This window comes from Rhinolophus sinicus, chromosome 8 (assembly GCF_057876585.1).
Source record: "Rhinolophus sinicus isolate RSI-liver-muscle chromosome 8, RSI-T2T, whole genome shotgun sequence".
Classification (NCBI taxonomy): domain Eukaryota; kingdom Metazoa; phylum Chordata; class Mammalia; order Chiroptera; family Rhinolophidae; genus Rhinolophus; species Rhinolophus sinicus.
The window spans coordinates 57,959,951-57,981,676 of record NC_142508.1 but is presented as its reverse complement, the minus strand read 5'-3'; the positions used below and the strand labels follow the sequence as shown (position 1 = coordinate 57,981,676).

The 21,726-nt window shown below is 42.6% G+C and overlaps 1 protein-coding gene across 3 annotated transcripts in view; it reads left to right on the top strand.

Moving 5' to 3' along the window:
- The first annotated feature begins 3,769 nt into the window (after positions 1-3,769).
- The window catches only part of WWOX (WW domain containing oxidoreductase), a 916,272-nt gene continuing 898,315 nt past the window's right edge, over positions 3,770-21,726 (top strand). Inside the window, exons 1-4 of one of the 3 annotated variants that reach the window (XM_074314542.2) lie at positions 3,770-4,178; positions 10,065-10,129; positions 10,998-11,055; positions 12,732-12,910. In XM_074314542.2, coding sequence (XP_074170643.2) covers positions 4,072-4,178; positions 10,065-10,129; positions 10,998-11,055; positions 12,732-12,910 — 409 coding nt within the window. In that variant the 5' untranslated portion in view covers positions 3,770-4,071. The remainder of the gene's footprint in view (positions 4,179-10,064; positions 10,130-10,997; positions 11,056-12,731; positions 12,911-21,726) is intronic. The other 2 variants (XM_074314544.2, XM_019710992.3) reach the window with 2 other exon arrangements.

Here is a 21,726-nt window from a genome sequence, read left to right as displayed (position 1 = left end):
TTTTGCTTTATGAAAAATTCACTTCCTTTACCTTATTTTTCTCACTTTCCCATGGAGGAGTGAAAACCCCTGGGCAGCCACTTAAGGACCAACACTGGGGAACCCCTTTTCTGGAAAAGCAGCACACGGGGCAGTTGGTTGAGAGGATGAGTTTGGGGCCAGTACCCTTGCTTGGGTTTTAATCCCAGGTCCTGCTCTCTCTTGCTCGCTGAGTGACCTTGGGCAAGTTACTTAAATTCCTGTGCCTCAGTTTCCTTATCTGTAAAAATTGGGCTGGTAATAATGGAATAAGAAAAGTTAAGTGACTTGGCCACTGTCATACCCAGCTTGTAAGTGACATTAGCTGAGTTTGGTTCCAAAGATAAATGACAGGTAACCCTCCCACTGAAACTCTCCATTGTATCTCCATATCTAGTTCTAATCAACAATAGCACCAATGATAATAACTAACATTTAATGATATAACAGGTCTTGGTTGGAACCTTTCTTAAAAGCCTCAAGACATACTTCTTTGTGTGTCTCTTGATATTATCCTAATTGATTGATTTCTACATACAGGTTGGTATTATTCTAACTGATTTCTAGATACAGGTGGGTATTTCATTTTTCTTTTTTTTTTTTTCTTTTTTTTTTTCTCAGAGACAGAGCGTAATTTTTTCCCCTTACTCATTGTGTGTTGGAGTGAACAAGTGAAATTCACACACCTTCCTACATAAGGCCACATTGGCCAGGAGAGAGTTCAATATTCTACCTCATTTGTTACCTCACATGAGAAGTTTATCAGAAGAAACAGGAAGGGTCCCAGGTCTCATTAGCATATTGAGTTTGGCACCAAAACATGAGGCTTCATTTCCCAAGGAATGGTGACTTAAGTTACAGCACGTTTTGCAGAATTGTTGAGGTGTTTGTGTGTATGATGGAGAGGGACATGACCGTGATTGTGGGAATGATAACGAACTAAAGAAATGTGGCTTCAGGAAGGTTACACTAAACCTGGTGTCCACTGCATGAGGAAGGCCAAATTCAGCAAAAACTGATCAATCGCGTGTTCGTGAATTGTCAGTTATTGCAGAAGTACTGAATCAAAAAGAAAAGATGGTTTACACGTAGACGTCCTCGTCAGGAATTGGGCTTTCGTCTTTAAAATCCTGTGCAGATAGGGCCATCTGGTGTGCAGTTGTATAATCACACATTGAAAACAAATTTTAACCTCTTTACTATTAATGGTACAATCAATGTGATTCACTTGGCTTTATAAAAACAAACCATTCTCTAGTCTTTCTTAGGGGCGTATGTTGAAGACCTGGGCTCATTCCCAAACTTAAGGCTTCTCAAATCCATAATAGTTCTACAGGCTAAACAGGGCTTGCCCTCTGATAGAGCGACGTAAGACCAAAGTAAAAGCCACGTGCAAGTTAAAGTCCAAGGGGAGCAGCAGAAATTATGAGTAAATAGAGGAGGCCAGTAAAAAGAAAGCAGAAAACTGTAGCTCATGTGCAGGGAGAGGGGGAGCAAGAGACCATGAAACCCACGAGAGAAAAACAACAGCCTGTCCTTGGGCTACCTTGGTCCCTCCTGACATCCTAATTTAGCTCATGCACCCCGTGATCATACACTTTTGAATGAGTCTCGGTTGCTTGCAGTCGAGCAAGCATGACTAAAGCAGTATCAGTTTCACTGATCCCCAAAGACATACTCGTAAATCCTAAAATCTGGCATGCCTACTCTCCCAAGTCCCCAAATGCCTGCATGTCTTACTTCTTTAAACTAGTAGAGCCACAGACAAGGTGTAGGAAAAGAGGAATAAAATGAAGTCATTACAGCCATTTGGGACCATTATTGTTGTCTGGGCCACCCAGCCAGACCACTGTCTCTCAGTCCATGTCTTTCACCTGTGGATGGACTAGGAATTGGAGAGGCAGCTGCCCTCAGGCAACGCTAAAGAACATGGCAGTCAGCACCAGCAATGTCTGAGTATCACCTTGTGAATCTCTGGCCAAAAATGGGCTCTTCAGTGCCTCAAATAAATCTCAGTGTTTGATTCACAAGTTGGCAGTTTCCTGGCTTACTGTCAGTATAGATCAGTGGTTCCCAACTTGAGATACAATTGGCAGTGTCTGGAGACATTTTTGGTTGTGACAGCTGTGGGAAGGGAGACACTACTGCCTCCTGTGGGTTGAGACCAGAGATGCTGCTGAACATCCTTCAATGCACAGGACAGTCCTTCACAACAAAGAGTTACCTGGCCTCAAATGTCAGTAGTGTTGAAGTTGAGAAGCCCTGGTGTCCATGGCGGGAGAAGCATAGAGGGAATTGTTAACGTGGTAGGAAGAACAGAGGGTTGGCCCCAAAGTTGAGAATTCTACCAATGGGACCACTACCCAGTTTGGAGAAGAAACCATACCATAACACTTCCTTTGTGACAAGTCACAGGCCACAGGTGCCAGTAGAGGTTCTGGTAAGGGCAACCCAAGATAAAAATCTAAGCAGTCAGGCCTTGAGAAGTTGAGTAGAGGCAGAGAAAATAATTGGAGAAACTGAGGCTATTCGGTGTGACTCCATTTACTCCCTCCCCACGACTAGGGGACTTTGTGACCTAATTTCCTATTCATATCTATGAAAGGAATAAATTGGCTTGGGGGACAGGGGCACTGCATTAAATTGGAATGAGCAGAAGAGCAGCAGATTAATGGCAGCTTATTTAAATGCACATGGATTTAGAAAGAGGGATATTTCAATAGGTTTGAGATGGGATAGTGGGCCTGCTAAAATTAAAACATGCCTTCATTAAGTAAGCTTTCGGTTTTTCAAAGAAAAGTGAGTCTCTCCTCTAAAAAGCATACAGAGCATGAATCTCAAAAAATATCAATTTCAGGACTTGAAGACAAAAAGCAGTATTCCCTGTCTCCCCCCTTTAAAATACGTAGTTTTTCTGACAGAGGCTTGCATTCTTCTGAGACTTAGGCCAGAGAAATCAAGGTCAAATTTCCCTGTAATGCTGAGCTGTAGAGCAAGTTCCAAGGGGGGAATGTTCTGGAAAACTCCTTAGGCAAGGCCAAGTTGAAGATATGCTTCTGGTTTTTGTCACAGGACATTATAGGGTATTTGTAGGACTTCAGAGTTTTGTGTCAAACTAGTTTGATTTATAGAGGGCCAAACCTAAGGAATCACATTCGTTCATTCATTCATTCATTCATTCACTTACTTCATTTAGTTAATTTGTAGGTGTTGGTATTTTAATAAGCACTAGCAATAGAAAGAAGCATTAAGATGTGGTGCTCTGTCAGTTTAGTCAGGTGTATGTCGATAAATAAATGTTAAATGTTAGCCCTTTATTATCAACAAAGCCATGTTGTGGCTGGAAGAGATTTCTGCAGGACTGGGTAATCAGGTGAGGTTTGCATTTTTAATCTCCAAGGTTTATAACGCTGTGTTTGCATGCATAACAAAGTTTGTGATTCTGCCTGGGTGATGGAAAACTCTTCAAGGTTTCTTAGCAGGAACGTTCACACTTCACAATGACCTAAAATAAGGAGAGGCTAGAGCTCAGAAAACCAGCATCCGCATCCTTCCTGTCTACTCCACGGTCTAATCCGGTTGGGCCTGGACTACATTTCCCAGGATTCCCACTTGCAAGAGCTCCTGCAGGATTGGTCAGACTAACGAGGACGTGATTACAGGTCGCCCAGCAACGGGAGGAATCCTGGCCTGTGACTGGAAGCCCACGCCCCTTCCCTGAGGCCAGGAGGATGACGAAGCTCAGCTCCATCTCCGTAGCCACATAGTGTTCACCGGGTTTTGCTTCCAGCCGAGCGGCAGTGCAACCTCCTCTGCGCTTTCTCCGCCGTTCTTCTTAGGCTCCGCCCCTTTTACGCTAGCAGCTGCATAAACTCCGGAAACTGGATTGTATCTACCGAGTCAATGGAGCAACTCTGGGCGGCGCAGTGCGCAGGCGCGAGCGTTTGGGTTCCGACGCGCGCGGCGCTTGGTTGAAGCAGGAGTGAGTTCCTGAGCGTGGAGACTGGGCAGCTGGCCGCCGAGCGACTGTGATCGAGCGCCTCCTCTGCAGCCATGGCAGCCCTGCGCTACGCGGGCCTGGACGACACGGACAGCGAGGACGAGCTGCCCCTGGGCTGGGAGCAGAGAACCACCAAGGACGGCTGGGTTTACTATGCCAAGTAAGGGGGCTGCGGTGGGGCCGCCGGGCCTGGGAAACACCTGGAGTGGGACGCACCTGGAATCTGGCGGCCGGACGTGTTCGGGACACTGCGCTGCCCTGAACGCCACCTGTGTAGGGCACGGCGCGTGCCTGCTCTCCAGCTTGGCGAGGACAGGCAAAGTGGCAGTGATATAGAGAGCTTCAGATGGATGGTTTGCAGGGTCCTGAGGAGAGGAGCCGGTCCACTCTCTGGTCCCTGGGTCAAGCCGGGGTCACCTGGCAGGGCCCAGGCGCGCCCTCTGCTGCGCAGGAGGCGGCGCTGCAAGGTGCAATGATGGCAAAGGGGCCTTATCCCCTCCCGGAAAAAATCGGGTGGGAGTGGCGAAATGCTGATACCCAGCCCCCTCCTCAAAGGTCTGGGGTGGGGATCTGGGTGTATGTGTTTTTAACAAATGTCCTAATATGTATACGTGTATACGTATATGTGTGTACATATACTTTAGCTAATATAGCTTCATTATAGTTTCCCTGGGGAAGTTTGGAAACACTAGCAGACCCTTTCTCCCATCACTTACTGTGTGACCTTGGGCGGTTAAAAGAACTCTCAGTCAGTTTTCTCATCTGTAAAATGGGTCGATAAGAGAGTTTTAGTTCAGGCAGTGTACATAAAACACTTAACACAAGTTTAGTAAGTACTCTGCTTAAGAACTGTTAGCGTTTCCAGCTGTCCCTGCAGCTGTGACAGCACCGCCTTAGGCTTGATATTAGAATTACCTGCGACTGTCATAAATACAGATGTCATGTCTGCACAGAGACCCTCACATAGCCGACACCTAACGTGGGGAATCTATTTTTTAAACTTGCCAGGTGAGGCAGATTATCCCTTGGCTTTGAGAAATATGGATGTAAACCAGTGAGTTTCAACATCTGGAAAACTTAAAAAATCTCTTTCCTTTGTTCCACTTCCAGAGATTCTCATTTAATTGGTTTGTCCCCTCTTACAACATCTGGGAAGATGTTGTAAATCTTCCCAGGTGTTTGTAGTCTACCCAAGGTTGTGAACCACTGCTGTCTTTGATGGCTTGGTAGACAGAGAAACAGCAAAATGAGACCTTGCTGAGTTCATTCACTCAAGACACACCGGAGTCTTATCATGTGCCAGGCTCTTTGCTGGGCGCTGGTTGTACTGAGTTAAATAAGACCCACTTGTCACCCTAAATGAGTGACATGCAGTGAGGTAGTCCCAGTGCAGTGTGTGTAGTGAGCAGCAATTGCTCTTCTCTAGCAGCCGGCATGTTTGGGTAGGTGGGCATCTCAGGTAAGATGACCTAAGCTGTGCCTTAGAGCAGAAGTAGAAGTAGGTGGTCAAGGGGGCAGGAGGGCAGCTCGGATAGAGGACACAAAATAGAGCCCCCCGCATGGCCTGTGTGGAGGTGTGGAGATGAGAAGATTGAGGCAGGGGAGGAAGGACCCAGTTTTGTACCTAGTGGAGGAGTTGGGGCTCTGTCCTCACGACGCAGGGGTCCACTGAAGGATTGGAGCCAGAGAGTAATATTGGGTTTGTGACTTTTAGAAAGATGTTTCTGCTCTGGAGAATTGAAGGGACAGTTCTAGCAGTAGGGAGCCATTGGACTGTCGCAGGGCTCCAGGCAGCTCCTGAATGGGCGTTTGTTATTCCCTCTGTCTTTGTGTGGAGGGCCCTTTCGTCCCTTAGAGCTGGGCTTAAATGCACTGCCCAAGAGGCCTTCCCCTTGTTTGCCAGCCCTGCGCCCTCCTCCCAGCACCTTGTTACCTGCTTCGTAGTACTCAGCCTCATCTGTAGTTATCTTAGCCGTACTCTGATCGCTCTGTCTCCCTCCCTGGGTTGTAAACTTCATCAGGGCAGCGGCCTTTTCTTGTTCACCTCTGTATCCTCAGTGCTTAGCACCGTAAAATAAATCCACGCCAAATGAGTAAATTAATTTGTCTAGCCAAAGTTCACTGCAGGCCTCTGTGGGCAGGTGGCTTCCTGGGCGCTGGGAATGCAAAGCAGTGCACGGCCTGCTTCCTGCTTTTGGAGCCCACATCCTCCTCCTGCTCACTTACCCCAGAAGCTTCATGGCTTCCCTTCAGGTTTACCTGGAGCCTGGTGTTAGGTGTGGAGGCGCCCTGCCTTTTCCCTGTGGCTTGCCATATGTTGGCGGGCCTTTTCCACCTGCTTCCTTGCTACATGGCGTTTGTTGTATAGGCTTGGGGCTCTCCTTTCACGAAATAAGATCTGCGCACTCCAGCCAGTTCCTCTGAGAACTTGTGGGGAGCCGATGGCCAGGGGATGCAGTGCACATATGTGTTGTCTGAAAAGCCACGTTCCCCCCCTCAGGCCTCCACCACTGTTTTAGGTCTCAAACTGGCCTCTCTGGCCCCATTGTTTATACTGACTATGGTAACAAGGCCTGGTTGGCTCCCAGAGCTCCTGACCATCTCTCCAGATCTTCTTTCCAGCCCCACTGGCCCTCTATTGTTTGGTGCTGAGGGCTGAAGGACACCTCTGACCGACCCTAACCCTGGATTCCCAGCAGTCTCCTTGATCTCTCCTGACCTACAAATATCATGGCCTTTCTTTTCCCTCCTAACTCTAGAAGGTCACTTATCCTTCTCTTTGGGTTTGGGAACCTTCACGAATGGGGGATCAGAAGACTCCCCTTTGAGTAGTTCCTGTTTCCAAATAGTTTTCCTTCCATTGCAGCAGGGCCCTGCCCAAGGACAGAGGCTGTAGCCCCAGTGAGATGTCTGGGGTCTTGTGGAGCCCCCTTACCGCCTCCCCCTCTCCTGTTGTGTGGGTTCTGTGTTCCCTTGTGCTTCCCCACATGCCCCATGGTGCACCCATAGACCTCAAGCACACACATCATATGGCTTCAGGGCCACCAGGCTGGGCTCCCAGGAAAGGGGGTGTTCCTGCCACTAAGGGCAGACCTGTCACCAGAGAGAGCTGGAGGGCCTTTATCACCCCCTGGCACAGTCCAGAGCAGCCCCTCTGCCTAAACCAGGGGACGGGGACAGAAGGATGAGGTCTCAGTGATGGGAGCTGTAGTTGCAGTCACTTGGGCTTCCCTGGGTCTGCCATCCCATCCCCCTTTTCTTCTGAAGCCCAGGCCTCTTGGCAGCGAGAGGGCCAGCTGGCCTTGCCCTATGGAGGGATGGTTCCCTTGTTCACAGGGCTGGTTCTCCTCACGGGCAGCTCTGTGTCGCCCAGTTAATTTACAGAAACTGCGTTTAAAAAAACACAAAAGGACTTAGAAGAACATACTTGAAAATGATATCCATGTAATGTGGTATGAATTTAATATTGACCCTTTTGGTTTAAATTAAGGTCACTGTTAATTATCTTTTTAAATGACAAAAAGCTTATTGAAAGAAAATAAAATAAAAGAAGGCTTCTATTTAAGGGAAAATAAGATAACACTTTGGAGACGTGTCATAATTTTCTGTTCATCAAAAAGTCATTTTAGGTTACAATTAGAAAGAACACCTTTTAATTAATTTTTGTATGTAAGTATTAATTTAAAATAATACTTCTATGTGAAAGCCATGGCTCTTAGTTTTTCACACATTAACTCCTCTTTAACCTGAAGAAGGAGGTGCTATTATTATCCCCATTTTATTGATAGGGAAGCTGAGGCACAGGGAGGTTAAACAACTTCTCCAAGGGCACCTTGCTAGCGAGTGGGTGAGCCAGAAAACATGAGCATCAGGCTCTAGAATCCTCGCTTCACTCCTCAGTTAGGCCCGCGACCCTTTCACAGGATCACTGTGCCCTGCAGCGGACAGTTGACACTTTTCCATTGACACAACTACAGGGAGTGGCATATTGGCATCTAGTGGGTGGAGACCAGGGACGCTGTTAATCATCCTACAATGCATGGGACAGACCCCACAGCAAAGAACCATTGCGCCCCAAGTGGCAGGCATGTGCGTAAGAAACCCTGGCTCAGGCATTTTCTGTCAAAGAACACAATGTGATGATGTTTATTTATTTATTTTTGTATTGTTTTTTCAGGATGGGAAAAACCAATGTTCTGAGTGAATTTTCCAGCTCCTTTGGAAAGCATTTATTCATTCCACATGCTTACATTTGGGCGCCTACTGTCGGCCAGGCGTGGGGCTGGGGGTCTGAGGGTTTCATCTGGAGGCAGGACTGGGACTTCTATTAGTCACCAGCACACCTGCTGTGGAGTGTCAGCATTCCTCTCTTGGGGTTACTTTGTGGATTCTAAAGGGCAGGTTTTTTTGGAGCTGGGTTCCAAGCTCGTTTGATTGTGTGCTTGTGGGGTGAAAACTACTTTTAATGTCAGGCAAAGGCAGATGTGATGACGCCTGTAAATTTGCCTGCAGAAGCATGAGGCCTGGCAAAGCAAAGAGCAGGAAAGTTTTATGTTGTTGCCAGTGTTTGGTGGGTGTGATTGCTGTTCCTGTCAGTTTGCAGGAAGCAGGAGTTGTGTCAATCACGGGTAGGTTATCCTTACTAGGGAGTCAGGGCTTCCCGTTTTGCAGGTAGGATTTCATGGTGGTGCCGTACAAGTAGGAGTTGGTCCTTGCTACTGATACCCTATGCTTGTACAATAATTTCATCATTCACCCATCACTGTCACAGGTATGGTGTCTCTTACCTTTCCAGCAGCAACTTGGGGTGGGTGTGTGGCCAGGGACTGAATACGGGCAGTGTGGGAGCTCAGGTCTTCTGTCTTCTGAGTCCAGTGCCCGCCCACTCCATCCTGGCACCGGCCACTGAGAGTTTACAAAAACAGAACAAAACCCAGCAGTTCCTGAAAAGACCTGGCTTGTAACTCGTAAAATTTTACAGCAAATTCATGCTCTCTATATTTATTCTCTTTAAAATAATTGATAGGGAAGGAATATTCAAATGTTATCATCTAGATGTTAGTGATTAAATAATATTTTCTACTCTGGCATGGGTATGTGACGTTTTAAGAAATCCATCCTCTCCTTTGAATGCCTCTTGCAACATCCAGCTGTTTCCCTGATGAAGTAATTTTATGTTTTCTTTGATACTTTAATCACCTGTTGCCAGGTGTCTCTAGTCTGTTATTGGCTCACAGTTTTAATGATAACTTTGTGTGCTGCTTCTGAGATGAAATGCTAAGTTTGACACAGAAATCAGACCAGTTTGTATATTCGATTTGTTCAGAATCATAGCTAACGTTGTTGAGGGCTTCTTGTATGCCCGGTACTGTGTTCAACCTTTTCTATACAGTATCCTCATGGTATTCCCCTGAGGTCAGTACTAGGATTATTTCCATTTCATAGATGAGGAAGTTGAGGCCCCAAAGTTGAGTAACTTGACCAAAGGCATACGGCTAGGTGACCTATGGAGCCGTCTTCCAGCATTCTTAGTTAGAAGCAATTAGGGTACAGTAGTTCAAAAACACCTTAAAGTTATATCTGTGGAAAGAATAAACATTAAAAAAGATTACTGTTAAATAATACGTAAATGTTAGCATTATGAATTAGACTGAAGTTTGTCAATCTATTCTGGAATAAAATGAAAACAAAAATAAAACACCTCTCTAGATACTTGGAGTGATTCAACGATCTTCCTAAAGTTGACCCCCTCTGAGGTTTTGGTCCTCTTCCCCCTCCCTCCTCCCCTTTCACAGCCAGCTTGTAAAGGCAGGCTTTCAGCACGTTTTCACAGGTTGCCGCTGCTTCCAACGTAGGGAATTTGACTGGATGCAAACAGTGACATTTATGCCCTACTTCTTTCCGAATGTCTGCCTTTACTACTTGAGAGATAGTATTATTTGGGAGAGAAAAAAATGTTTAATACAATGGCTTAATTGCTTTAGAAGTGTGACTTATTTATTTATTTATTTATTTTTGTGGATTTTTTTTTTTTTTTTTTTAATAGTCACACTGAGGAGAAGACTCAATGGGAACATCCGAAAACTGGAAAAAGAAAACGAATAGCAGGAGGTTTGTATTTTGTTGTCATAAAGCAAAGAACCTTCTATTTAAAGTATTAGGAAAAATAAAAAAGGCGTGAAGGTGGTAGTGTCATTCTGGGAAGGCTCCCTAATAGAGGACCATCAAGGAACAGGCCTCTCACTCTGCATCGCTCATGGGATTTAGCAGGAGGTGATGTGATCTTGGGGTAGAGTGATGAGGATGATTTGTTTCTGGTCTTAAATCTAACAAAGCGTTAAAATAATAGGGGCCTTTGACTCACAGTTTATTAGATTTTCCTATAGTTGCGCTGTTGGTAAACTTGTTCTTGGTTCTGTCATGGAATTAAATATATCAGTGTTTGATGGAATTCCATCAAACATGGCCATGACTTACGGGTCCTTTTGAGCAAGTGTGTGACTGACAGAATAGAAGTATAAGGAGGTCCTTGATGGTTAGGGGAAGAGACAATATAGCATATGTACCCATGACAAAAAATGAAACAGCTCTGTAATACCATACAAGAGGCATCACAAGTCAGCGTCCAGATGGTGTTGGTAAAGTTACTTTCTGTGAGTTCATTCAAGGGAGATTTCACGTTGATTGGAGGAACCAGTAGGGTTTTCATCAAAAGCAAGAGTGGAGTGGAGTGTTGAAGAATGATCAAGAATGAAGTGGAGTTTTATTTCTGAGCAAGAGGAAGAAATGTGGAGTCCAGTCGGGGTGATGGGCTTTCTGCAACTCCCACGTGACCGAGAGTGGCAAAGTGACAGCTGTTGGTCTGGTGGGATCGGCTTAGGGGGCCGGGGCTGGAAGGGCATGGAGCCTGCTTCTGACCTGGGCTTCAATTCCCCCACCTCTGCCATATGTAGACCTGTCAATCTTTCCTGTGTTTCAGATCTGCCATATGGATGGGAGCAAGAAACTGATGAGAACGGACAAGTGTATTTTGTTGAGTAAGTGTCTACCTAGAAACTACTCTCAGCGATTTTGTTTTTTAATAATTTTTATTATAAGAATAATATACACTGACTGTGGGAAAATGACATAGTATATAACTGTAATCTTAGCAGGAGTAACTGTTATACTTTTAATGATTTTTGCTTTTATTCTTCCCATCGGTTTTATATACACACACTTTCTTTAAAAAAAAAAAGACAGATGGGAATGTACTGTGTGAACTGTTTAGTAGCCTGTGTTTTCCACATAATGTCTTTCTGAGCATTTTCTCATATATGTTTTTTCAAGAAAAAGATGTTTAATGGCTATAGAAATTATTTTGTACGGATATACTGTAATTTATCAAATTACTTGTTGGGCATCGATGTTGTTAAAGTCCCATTATTGGCTATCTATAATTATCAATAATGTTTTCAGCATCCTTGTCTGTAAAACTATGTTTAGAGTAAATGCCAATAACAAACAACAGTAGTAACTACCTGTGTAGCAAATAGCGTGAGCCAGGCGTGATTCTTGTCACCTTATACCTGTAGTATTAGCTCATTCCATTCCCACAGTGCCCCAAGGGAGGCAAGCTGGCACCCGGCTGTCCCGGCTGGTCATGTTGCCTCCCGAGCCTGTTACAGTGGTGTGCTGGCAAATGTTTAACAATAGCTCTCTAGGGGGAAAAGCCCAGATTTGTTTCCACAGTGTAAATACTTTCACCACAGCCTAGTTCAGGCTCCCAAGGTGAAGTCACTGAGGAGTTGGGAACAAATGTGCACATTGGGCTCTTGCAAGCCAGCATGAACCGGCTTCTGCACAGCATGTCGTATAACATTGGAGTCAAAATGCTTATCTGGCAGCTTTGGTTCTAATGGAAATGAAAGTTGGATTATTCTTGGGTCTTAGTATTTATAGGGCGATGAGTTTAGATTTCAAACTGTATATAATTTTACACATATACATTACAAATCATGAAATCTCATCTCTTTCTTTCTGGAGAGTTCTTAATAGTTTTTAAGCTAGTATTTTGAGGTCTTTATCGCAAATCCCAAGAATCCATTTAAAATGTGAAGAATAAATTCTGTTGCATAAGGAGTACCCTGTTAATCCGTCTGTACCGGAATATTTTAATATTGTTTCTACAAGATTTAGATCACCTCCGAATCAAAGTTAGAGTGCATGTAGGAGGTATGAATAGAGTCTTAAAATGAAAATCATTAGAATTTTAGTAGGTGGTCAGTTTCGTATTTACTGTTAAGACTTTTTCTCATTTTGAGTGTTCTGCTTCTCTGCCAATCTTCTTAGGCCCTTGCACTAGGCCAAGAGATTTAATTGAAATCTACTGAAAAGAGTGTGGCAGATCTTATAGCCACATTTATATGAATTAAAAAAAAGCAAAGCTTTTTCTCTTTTGAGATCTAAGGATACAAGGCAATGCTTATTGTATGTTACAGTGCATCTTATAGGCAATTCTGAAGGAAAGGAGTGGATGAGCGTCTTTCCAGGCAGGAATGTAATCCTCCAGAGGCCAGAAGGTAGACTAAGTGGACTTTAGTTCTTTCTGGGATGAAGAATAAGCCTTTTTAGTACATAAACAATGGGGTCTGCCTAGCCTAAACTGTAGCATTATCTCGTATTTATAAATTCCTATGCTCACTGCTGTGGGTTTACTCTTTCTCCTTTGCAGCCATATAAATAAGAGAACTACCTATTTGGACCCAAGACTGGCATTTACTGTGGATGATAATCCTACAAAACCAACAACCAGACAGAGATACGATGGTAGCACCACAGCCATGGAAATACTCCAGGGCCGGGATCTCACTGGCAAAGTGGTTATAGTTACTGGAGCTAATTCAGGAATAGGTAGGTCATTTACTTACAGTTGTTGTTGTTGTCATTATTATTATTATTATTATTATTATTATTGGTGACTTCTATCATGAAAGCCTGTATAGTGATTCTCTGATTTATAAATATATTATAGTCTTTTCAGCTATCGTTCAATTAAAATCCTGCTCTCTGTTAAAATCCCAGTGTCATCTTGGAGGGCTGTGTAGGGGCCGACCTTGAATTCTCTGAAAGCTGAACACTCAGCAAAAGATTGTAGCTATTTCAGTGTTCGAGGATTAGAGACCACAGGCCCTGTCTGAGAGTTTCTCACTTGGTCTGTGTGGTGCATGACGTGTTCCGATTACCTGGGTTGTTCAAACTGAAATGGATTGGTAGTGGAATATTGGGAATAACAATGCGTCATGATTTTGGAACAGGATACTGCAGGTTTCAGGTGGTCACTGAGAATATCCCTTTCCCTTGGGTACGGGATCTTGTTTCTTTATAAAGGTGGAAAATAAGTCCTTGCCTTAACCTCTAACTTAACCCTCTTAATTGCTAGCGTCAAACCCCGGTGACCGTCTTATCACCATGGGCTGTTAAAGCAATAGCCGCAAAGCAGATGCTTGTACAGTAACTCCCCATACGATTTTATTCTTATTTTGCTGTGGTCCATTTCCATCACTATCTGAGTCTGTAAGAACCAACTGCTTTGAGTGAGGACAAGCATCTTCAGATTCGTGTATGGAGACAAAAATGTAATTGCATTTTTGTCTTCTGGCAAGTTCTCTCTGTCCTTTCGACTGCTTCCATCCCCTCAGTGCCCCTCCCTTGTTGGCCTTCTCTTTCATAAGCTTTGTCTCCTCCCCCCTTTGTACATGGCCTGTGCTCTCTCCTTTCTCGGTCTTTCTTCATTTTCGGTGATCCCTTCTTGAACCTCCAGAAACATGTCCTAGCATCGTCAGCTCAAGCATGGGAGGTGAAAATACATTCTCAGAGGATTGGTTACAGCACGGGATCTAAAACTTAACATGCTGAGTCCCAGAGCAGAAGTTTTGGCTGTACTTGTCTTTGAAGGCAAAGAAGCAAATGAATTTTTTTTTTTTTTTTAATTGAAAGGGGTTTATTTAAAATCAACTCTGAGACCTCATCCTGGGCTCAGAATATGTTCAGTCCAATTTTCTGAACTTTTGTGGTTTAAGTCTATATGCTCATCATTGATAATCAAAACTGATGATGCTCTATTAAACATAATGGCTGAGTCCTTAATCATCCAAGAAACAATCTGTTACATTGATTTCATTGACTCCTATTATGTGAGGGTGTTGACCAATACAGTGTAGCATAATTCAGACAAAATAAGGACTTGAGGACTTCAGTAAAATATCTTTTTACTTAACATTCAGTTAACCAGAAAATTAACTGAAAGATCTCATTTCCTTAATCTTCTGGCTAGACTGTGTTTTCTTCACTTGATAAGGTATGTGACTACTGGTGATTTTCTGCATAAGTGTTTATACGTTGCTCTGTCTGACGTTAGATAGCAGACCTTTGACAGGGCTTGCAACATCCGGCTTCTGACGCTGTAATCCAGGACTAATGGAGGTGGGCTAACAGAATCTACAAAGGGCTGCGTTGAGTTGGATATTGAGTTGTGGTTGGAAGGAGGGCGGAATTCTGAAGCATGGAGAATAAGTGCGTGGTTGACCAGAATGAACCTTGAACCTGTTTGAGGAAAGCCCCAAACTCTGTGCCTCTTCACAGCTCCCACTTGGCCTCGATGACTGTTCCTTCTTGAGGTCCAATAATCCATTTTGTGGACTCTGCAAGTAGGTGTCTGTGGTCCTGTCAGATACGGTAGCAAATCCTAAAGCTCAGGATGGAAAGGCATGTTGGGGAAGGTCTTAGGGAGACCAGCTCTTCCTATTCAGACACCCCCTGCTATTTCCCCAGCTCGAACGTTCCCTCAGAAATTGCCTGTAGCACCGTTACCTCACCCCATTTCCCCTTCCACTCTTGAGAAGCGTACATCTAGGTGAGTGCTGGAGATTTTTATTCTTAATTTTTGAAATAATATCGTCCTGAACATCCCAGGCAATCAAATCCTTGCAAATAACTTGCACTCCGCAGCAGTGGTATCAGGCTTAAAGAAAAGAGGCTGAAGATAGGCACTTCGTTTCCGTCGTAACGAAGTTAGCTTTTATATCCTGCGTGGCTGCCTTAGAAAGCTCCCCTGCCCAAGTAGGCTGTAGTTTCTAGATAAAGTCCTCCCTTCTCCTGCACTGTGAAATACGCCAGTTTATAAATTGCTATTGCCATTTTATTTCTGCCTATTTCAAATCAAATAGCTGAATGCAGAGTGAATCGGGCATCTTCATTTTCAAGACTCCTGGGCATTCAAGAGTCATCTTCCATCAAAGATTTCATGGTGGTGGTGTTCACTTTTCTTTTGCCACTCAGGGAAGCCCATTTTCTATGTATTAGCTTTCCAATGTTTAGCCTAGTGAACGTCTGTTCTCTTTGAGGCAGAGAGGGCTGGAGCAAAACATACCAGTATTTATTTTGAGAGAGATGGCTCCACGACTGAAAACATAGGTAATCTAATTTTTTTTACAAAGGCTGATTCACAAATCTGATATTTCCAGTGGTTCTTTTTTTTAATTCCCCACAAGGCAGTGCTTTGTTGGAGTTGCTATTGGTGAGGCTGTCTCTTGTGGAAGGGGACGATCCGGTAGTGAGAGGGAACACCTTTCCTTGGTGAATTTTGGGTTGTACTAGGACACTGTCCCCTTTGAAAGTGACCTCTAAGCAGATTTTGTCCTGTCATCTTCCTCCCCTGGCTGTAAGTGACATTGAGCTATATTTTGAATTTTTAATACTTGATTTTACTAAGGCAGTTTGGAGGGGCTCCTGGTTAATTCAACTTGAAAAGATGAGGGTGATTATGGTCGAAGAAGGATTTTGAGGAACTGTCAGAATGAAGCATCATGAGTTCGTGAAATCTTTGCTTTTACGGTTGAAAGATTGTAGCTAGATATCACTGTGGACTGGATTCAGCTGTCTAGATTGGGGTTGGCAAACTACGGCCCCCGGGGTAAATCTGACCTGCCCCTTGATGTTGTAAGTTAAGTTTCGTTAGAACACAACCATGCCCGTTCACTTCCATTTTGTCTGTGGCCGTTTTTGTGTTACTAGCACAGTTGAGTAATTACAGCAGAGACCATATGGCCTGCAAAGCCTAAAATATTTACTATCTGGCTCTTTACAGAAAAAGTTTGCCAGCCCCTGCATTAGATGATCTAATCCCTTTTAAAGTAAGATCACCCAACATTCTCTAAATTCAACACAATTTACATAAATCGGTTGCCCCCAGGCCACAGGAAGATTGTGGCAGCACATCATATGTAACTGTTGGGGACGTCCCACCAGTATCTTGGACCCTTTGCCTCAACTCTGTTTCCCCCCTTTTTAGGGAGCTGCAGGCATTATTAAGATGTTGCCTCCTCAGAAACTAACACTCTTCTCTCCTTGACCTTTGTTTAGCCAGCGTTCTGAACCTGAAGACCTTTGTAGATTGAAAGCTGTAGCTTGTGGACCTCTCTGTGTGGAGATCAGCATCTCAGTATCCAGGGGGATGTCACCTCTTCACCCAAAGCTTCTAGCAGACCAAGAGGCCTGGAACCCCACAGTCCCGCCTGCTAACCAGTAGAGGCAAGGGAGGAATTTATTTCTGTCGGTGCTCAGCTTAGCACTGAGCAGGAAGAGGCAGTGTTTCACAGCTCCCTGGAGTTAGGGGCTTGTTGGCTCTGATTTGGTAAAAATGAATGGAAATGACTTCAACATGGTGACCACTAAATACAAACCTTATTGCGAAGTCTCAGGAGAGGGAATTCCTCAGGCTAGGGAATTTCCCATCATGGAAGATGCCATAGCCTCTTGTCTAGACTCAACCTGTCAATCAAGCTAATTTGTCTGAAATAGTTCAGTGTACTGAAATAGTTCCACATACAATGCTGCCTTCTTGAATCTGAGGGCTGACATGTACTCATCCAAGACAGCATTCTTCTAATGGGTTAATGAATGCTTGAATGTGGGACTACCTTGTTGACTGTTTCTTGTTGACTGGGACATTTGATGGAATTCATGCTGACTGTTTCAATGAGCAGACAGATACATACCATCATCAGATTTCAGGAGTGAAATCCAGGTTTTGTCAAACATCTATTTTAAAACTATTAACAATTATGAGCAAATTAGATACTTTCAGTCTAATGTTCATTGATAATGATGATATAACTTCTTATAATCTTAAACTAGTAGTGGATAAAATGTGATTATTAAATCCCTTTCAGAATTTAGTAAGGACGTAAAGTTCCTTTCACCTTTTGAACCTTCATAAAGCTGGGCTGCTTCAAATGCTGTGATTTTAAATCTACAGTAGTTTTGGTTTTTGAACCAGAGGATCCATGAACAAGAACAAAACTTTTTTTCCCCAAATACAATCTGGCCACCTTGGTATATACCAGTAAAATGTATTTTAGAACTGACACCTCAATTTTCTTTTGGTATTCTTGTTATATAATCACCTCCCTAAGGTTTGTTACAGGGATTCTAATAATTGTGTGTATATATGTGTGTATATGTATATGTGGGTGTATGTTTTCATATATACATACACACACACACTTAAATATCAAAATTTACATATTTTGAGATGTAAAAAGTACATGCTCAAGCTATCAAAGTCACCCCTAAATTTGTTCCCCTTGAAACAAATGAATATACCAGATTTTCATGTGGGAATCCTGAGATGTTTTTACAGTATAATGTTGAAATTGGTTGTTTTAGCAGAGAGCCCATTTTTTAGAGCTCGGGGTCTTGTTCCTAAATCATGTGTTGCAATTACAGTGTGAAGTATAGTTGCTATATTCTTTTAGCCTACAAATCATCACCATGATGAATTCATATCTGCTGTAAATTCTACCAGTTCCACAGTAATACGAGAAAATTACTTTTCTTCATGTAGAAAAGTGTATTCATTCTTAAGATTGTAAATCCTCACTTCACAATTATGAACTAGACTAGTTTCCTTTACACCTTCAGTTCTTTGTTTTCTTTTCCACACCTAGTGTTACTGAATTTTGCCTTCTAGCCTAAACCATGCTGTTGACTTTGTTTTCAGTTATTCCAAAAGGTCCCATAAATCTGAGGCCATAAGTTAACTTATAGTCATTTTTGTGGTTAAAACTTACTCTTTTGGGATCATTACACTTGGGATCCTGAAATGCTTGATTACAATTTCCTTTATAATCGTCAACAAGACTCAAACGAGTGGGATCTTGGCATTTATCTTTTTAAGAACCTGGTGCTCATTAAGTAGAGGAAAAATTTCTGAAATAATCTAACCTTTTGGGAATTTACACTCCCATTTTAAATTAAAAACATTTGTGACCACTTCTCTTTTATGCTAAAATATATCCATGTATTATAAATAAAATGACTTTGAAATTATTTTGTTCTGAGAAACGATTGAGATTTTGACAATATTGAGAAAGGTCCTTGAACGATATTACATGAAAATTGAGAATTAGTACCTTATGAATTTAACAACCATTTTACATTTAATATTTTTAGACATTGAATATACATGGAAGTTACATGATCATGATATTTGAGAAGCTATATATATTCCTAAAGGAAGAGACTAATTGAAATATTCTAATGAACCTCATCTCATAATTTGGCAATCACATATAAAAAAGTTATTTAAAATATTAATACATAATATATAGAGAATAATATATCACACACGCACGCACGCTCGCACGCGCACGCACACACACACACACACACACACACACACACACACACATACACATACACACACCCCTTTCCCCCATATCTTGACTGAAACTTTTTGGTCTCATGAGATCAATTGAATTTCGTATTTGCATTTAGGTTTAGATTTCTATTTATTTGTTATAGTACCAGCATGACAAATGAGGGTTATACAAGCTATTGTTCAGTGACAAAATGTTTCAAAATCATAATTTAAAGAGAATATTTAAAAATATGACTTCTATCCTAATTAAGATTGCAAGTGTTTCATAAAGTTTGAAAATTTGGAAATTGTTTTACTTAATGCCCAGTTTAAATAATTTGGTATTTTGCTTTTACATAATGCAATGACATAGTAATTGCCATGAAATAAGGGGTTCTACGTATTTCCTGTAAATTAACCTAAAAGAGAAATGTCTCCATCTAGTTATATTTTTTTTCCACTAGAGGGCTCTGTTGCTCTTTGATATAGTTACACAAAAGCGGTAGCATCTCAATATAGTTTTCCTCTTGGATAGTCTTGCTTTCATTTTTGTTAAATGATACCTTTTACTTTTCTAACATATCTTTTAGGTCTTGCACTTTTGGTGAAAGAGTTCAAACTGAAGACTTTATAGTGTCATGTTTGTTTCTTTTTCTTTCTCCCTTTTTTTTTTTTTTGTATAAAATGCCAAGGATGAAGAGGTCCATTTAATAGAAAGGTCCATTGTATTCAGAGAGCAGCCTGTTCTGCCAAATTACACAAGGGCATGTGTTTTCATGACATTATTGGTTTTGAGTGGGCTGGCCTATCAATAATGATTTTTTTTTCTAGGTGGCAATTGTAACATTTAAATATTAATGCCTCTGTTTAAGCTTCATTTAGAATGCCTCGGTGATCTTATACTTTTTTCTAAGAATATAGCATTTCCTTGTCCCAGCCACCTTAGCCTTACTCAGTATTATATAGTTTATTGTAATTAGATTGTTTGTTAATGATACATTCTTGTAATACAAAAAAAAAAAAAAATGTGTCCTTTTGGGCCTAGTATATGTTTCTTAAATCAGAGAGGCCATATTGAGCCAAATACTTACTATGAAACAAATAGCCAGTACTCTGTGCATAGAAGATCTTCAGGAGGGGGATTTTTATTTTGGCTCTGTAACTAAAGTTTGAGGCAACCCTTTAATGGCATGCTTCAGTTCTCAAACAGAAATTTGGCTCCGAAAAGAAAACACTTTTGGCTTTGTAAAACTGCTTATTTTCAGATTTTAAATGGGGACAAAATGAATGCACTATACCGTATTACATACTTTTATTTATATTACTCTTTTTCTCAGCAGCTTACTTTTTCTCTTTTGGAAATGAAAAGGGCCTGAAAGCATTGTGAATATGCTTGTAACATTTGCAAAACTATTTCACCAGAGTAACGATCTTTTGGTCATTCGTATACAGATGCGTTTGTTGTTTATCAAATAAAAATTGTTAAAACTAGATGGCTATTTTGGGAATTATTACAGATTTTATAGTCAAAGACATGCTGACAGTTGAAAGTCGTTCATTTAGTATGACGCAGCCCTTGTCCTTTCTTGCAGTTTCTGCAACATACACACAGACTGTTCATATGAGTCCTGAACCTTTTCCAGAATAACATTTGGGGTCAGTAGGAGGCCCTTCTTGCAAAGATCTCTGAAATTAAGGCTCCGGTAGGTTGGTCGAAAGCAAATTCCAAAAGCGAGAGTTTCTTGCCTAAATTTGTTATCTTCCTTTGTCTTAATAACACTTCATGAAGTGTCAGTCTTTATTTAGCTACACAAGCCTAACTAAGTGAGGTAAATAGGAAGTGTCCTCCTCTTTAATGAGTTGTGTGACATGGTTTGAATCTAATTGTTTCAAATCTGTGAGTTATTTGTTTACTAGGCTGTGCTGCTTGGTTAGAAGCTGCATTCAGACTGTGCCGTCTCTGAAAGCAAATTAAGGTTTCTTTCCTCACTGGACTCTGAGAGGAGATCTGAGATTGTGTGCATGTGCCAGGGAAAGAGAGGGAGAGAAAGGGAGAGAGCGGAGGGGATGGGAGAAGAGAGGAGGGGAGGGTTTATGTGTGAGATGTCGGGGTGGGGGGGAGGGAACTCATTCCAGTGTTTTAATATTTCTCCCCAGGTTTGGGGTCGGGGTTGACTAGCAAGGTGGGTGGAGCTAGGCCTTTCATATGAACAAACTATCTCATATAAAGAGGAAGAGAATCAGTATCAAAGCATTTCTTGTGTAGTTGTATGAAAACTGAAGTTAAAACTGACGACATATTTTTCATTTTCATCCCTACCCCTAAAATGTGCTGGATTATTCCAGATCTCTGGAAGGTTGTCTTGCGGTGTTAGCTCTTTAGAACATACAAAGCTTCTGTACACGTTGTCTCCTGTAACTCGCACCACAAGCACAGTGCTCACGGCTCTCTTGAAATAGTGTCAGAATGAAAGCAGCGAGAGGGGAAGGAACTGGCCTGAGGTCACACAGCCCTTGAGCAGTGAGTGCTTGTAGAACTAGGGCAGCAGACTTCCGACCACACCTGGGGCCCTCTCCGTTCTACTCGCTGGTTTCTTGTTCCGAGGCATCGTGCGCCATCCCGACCATGCTCTTTCCAGGCTGCTCATCCAGTCTGTCTGAAATCAACACAATTATTTCAACACATCAGCGAAAGCCGGCTCTGTCCCAGGCTGTGTTGGGTGTGGTGTCTGTAGGGAGGGTCTAGGCAGATGTGACCTCCAAACGGCTGGGCAACCATGGATGAGTACACTGACACCCCCCCCATTCCCCTGTGGTGTTACTGTAAAATCACTCCCCCCAATTCCCCTGTGGTGTTACTGTAAAATCACTCCCCCCCATTCCCCTGTGGTGTTACTGTAAAATCACTCCCTCCAATTCCCCTGTGGTGTTACTGTAAAATCACTCCCCCCCATTCCCCTGTGGTGTTACTGTAAAATCAGTGTTGGGGAAGAATGACAGCAGAATGGGGGCCGGCATTTGTCAAGTT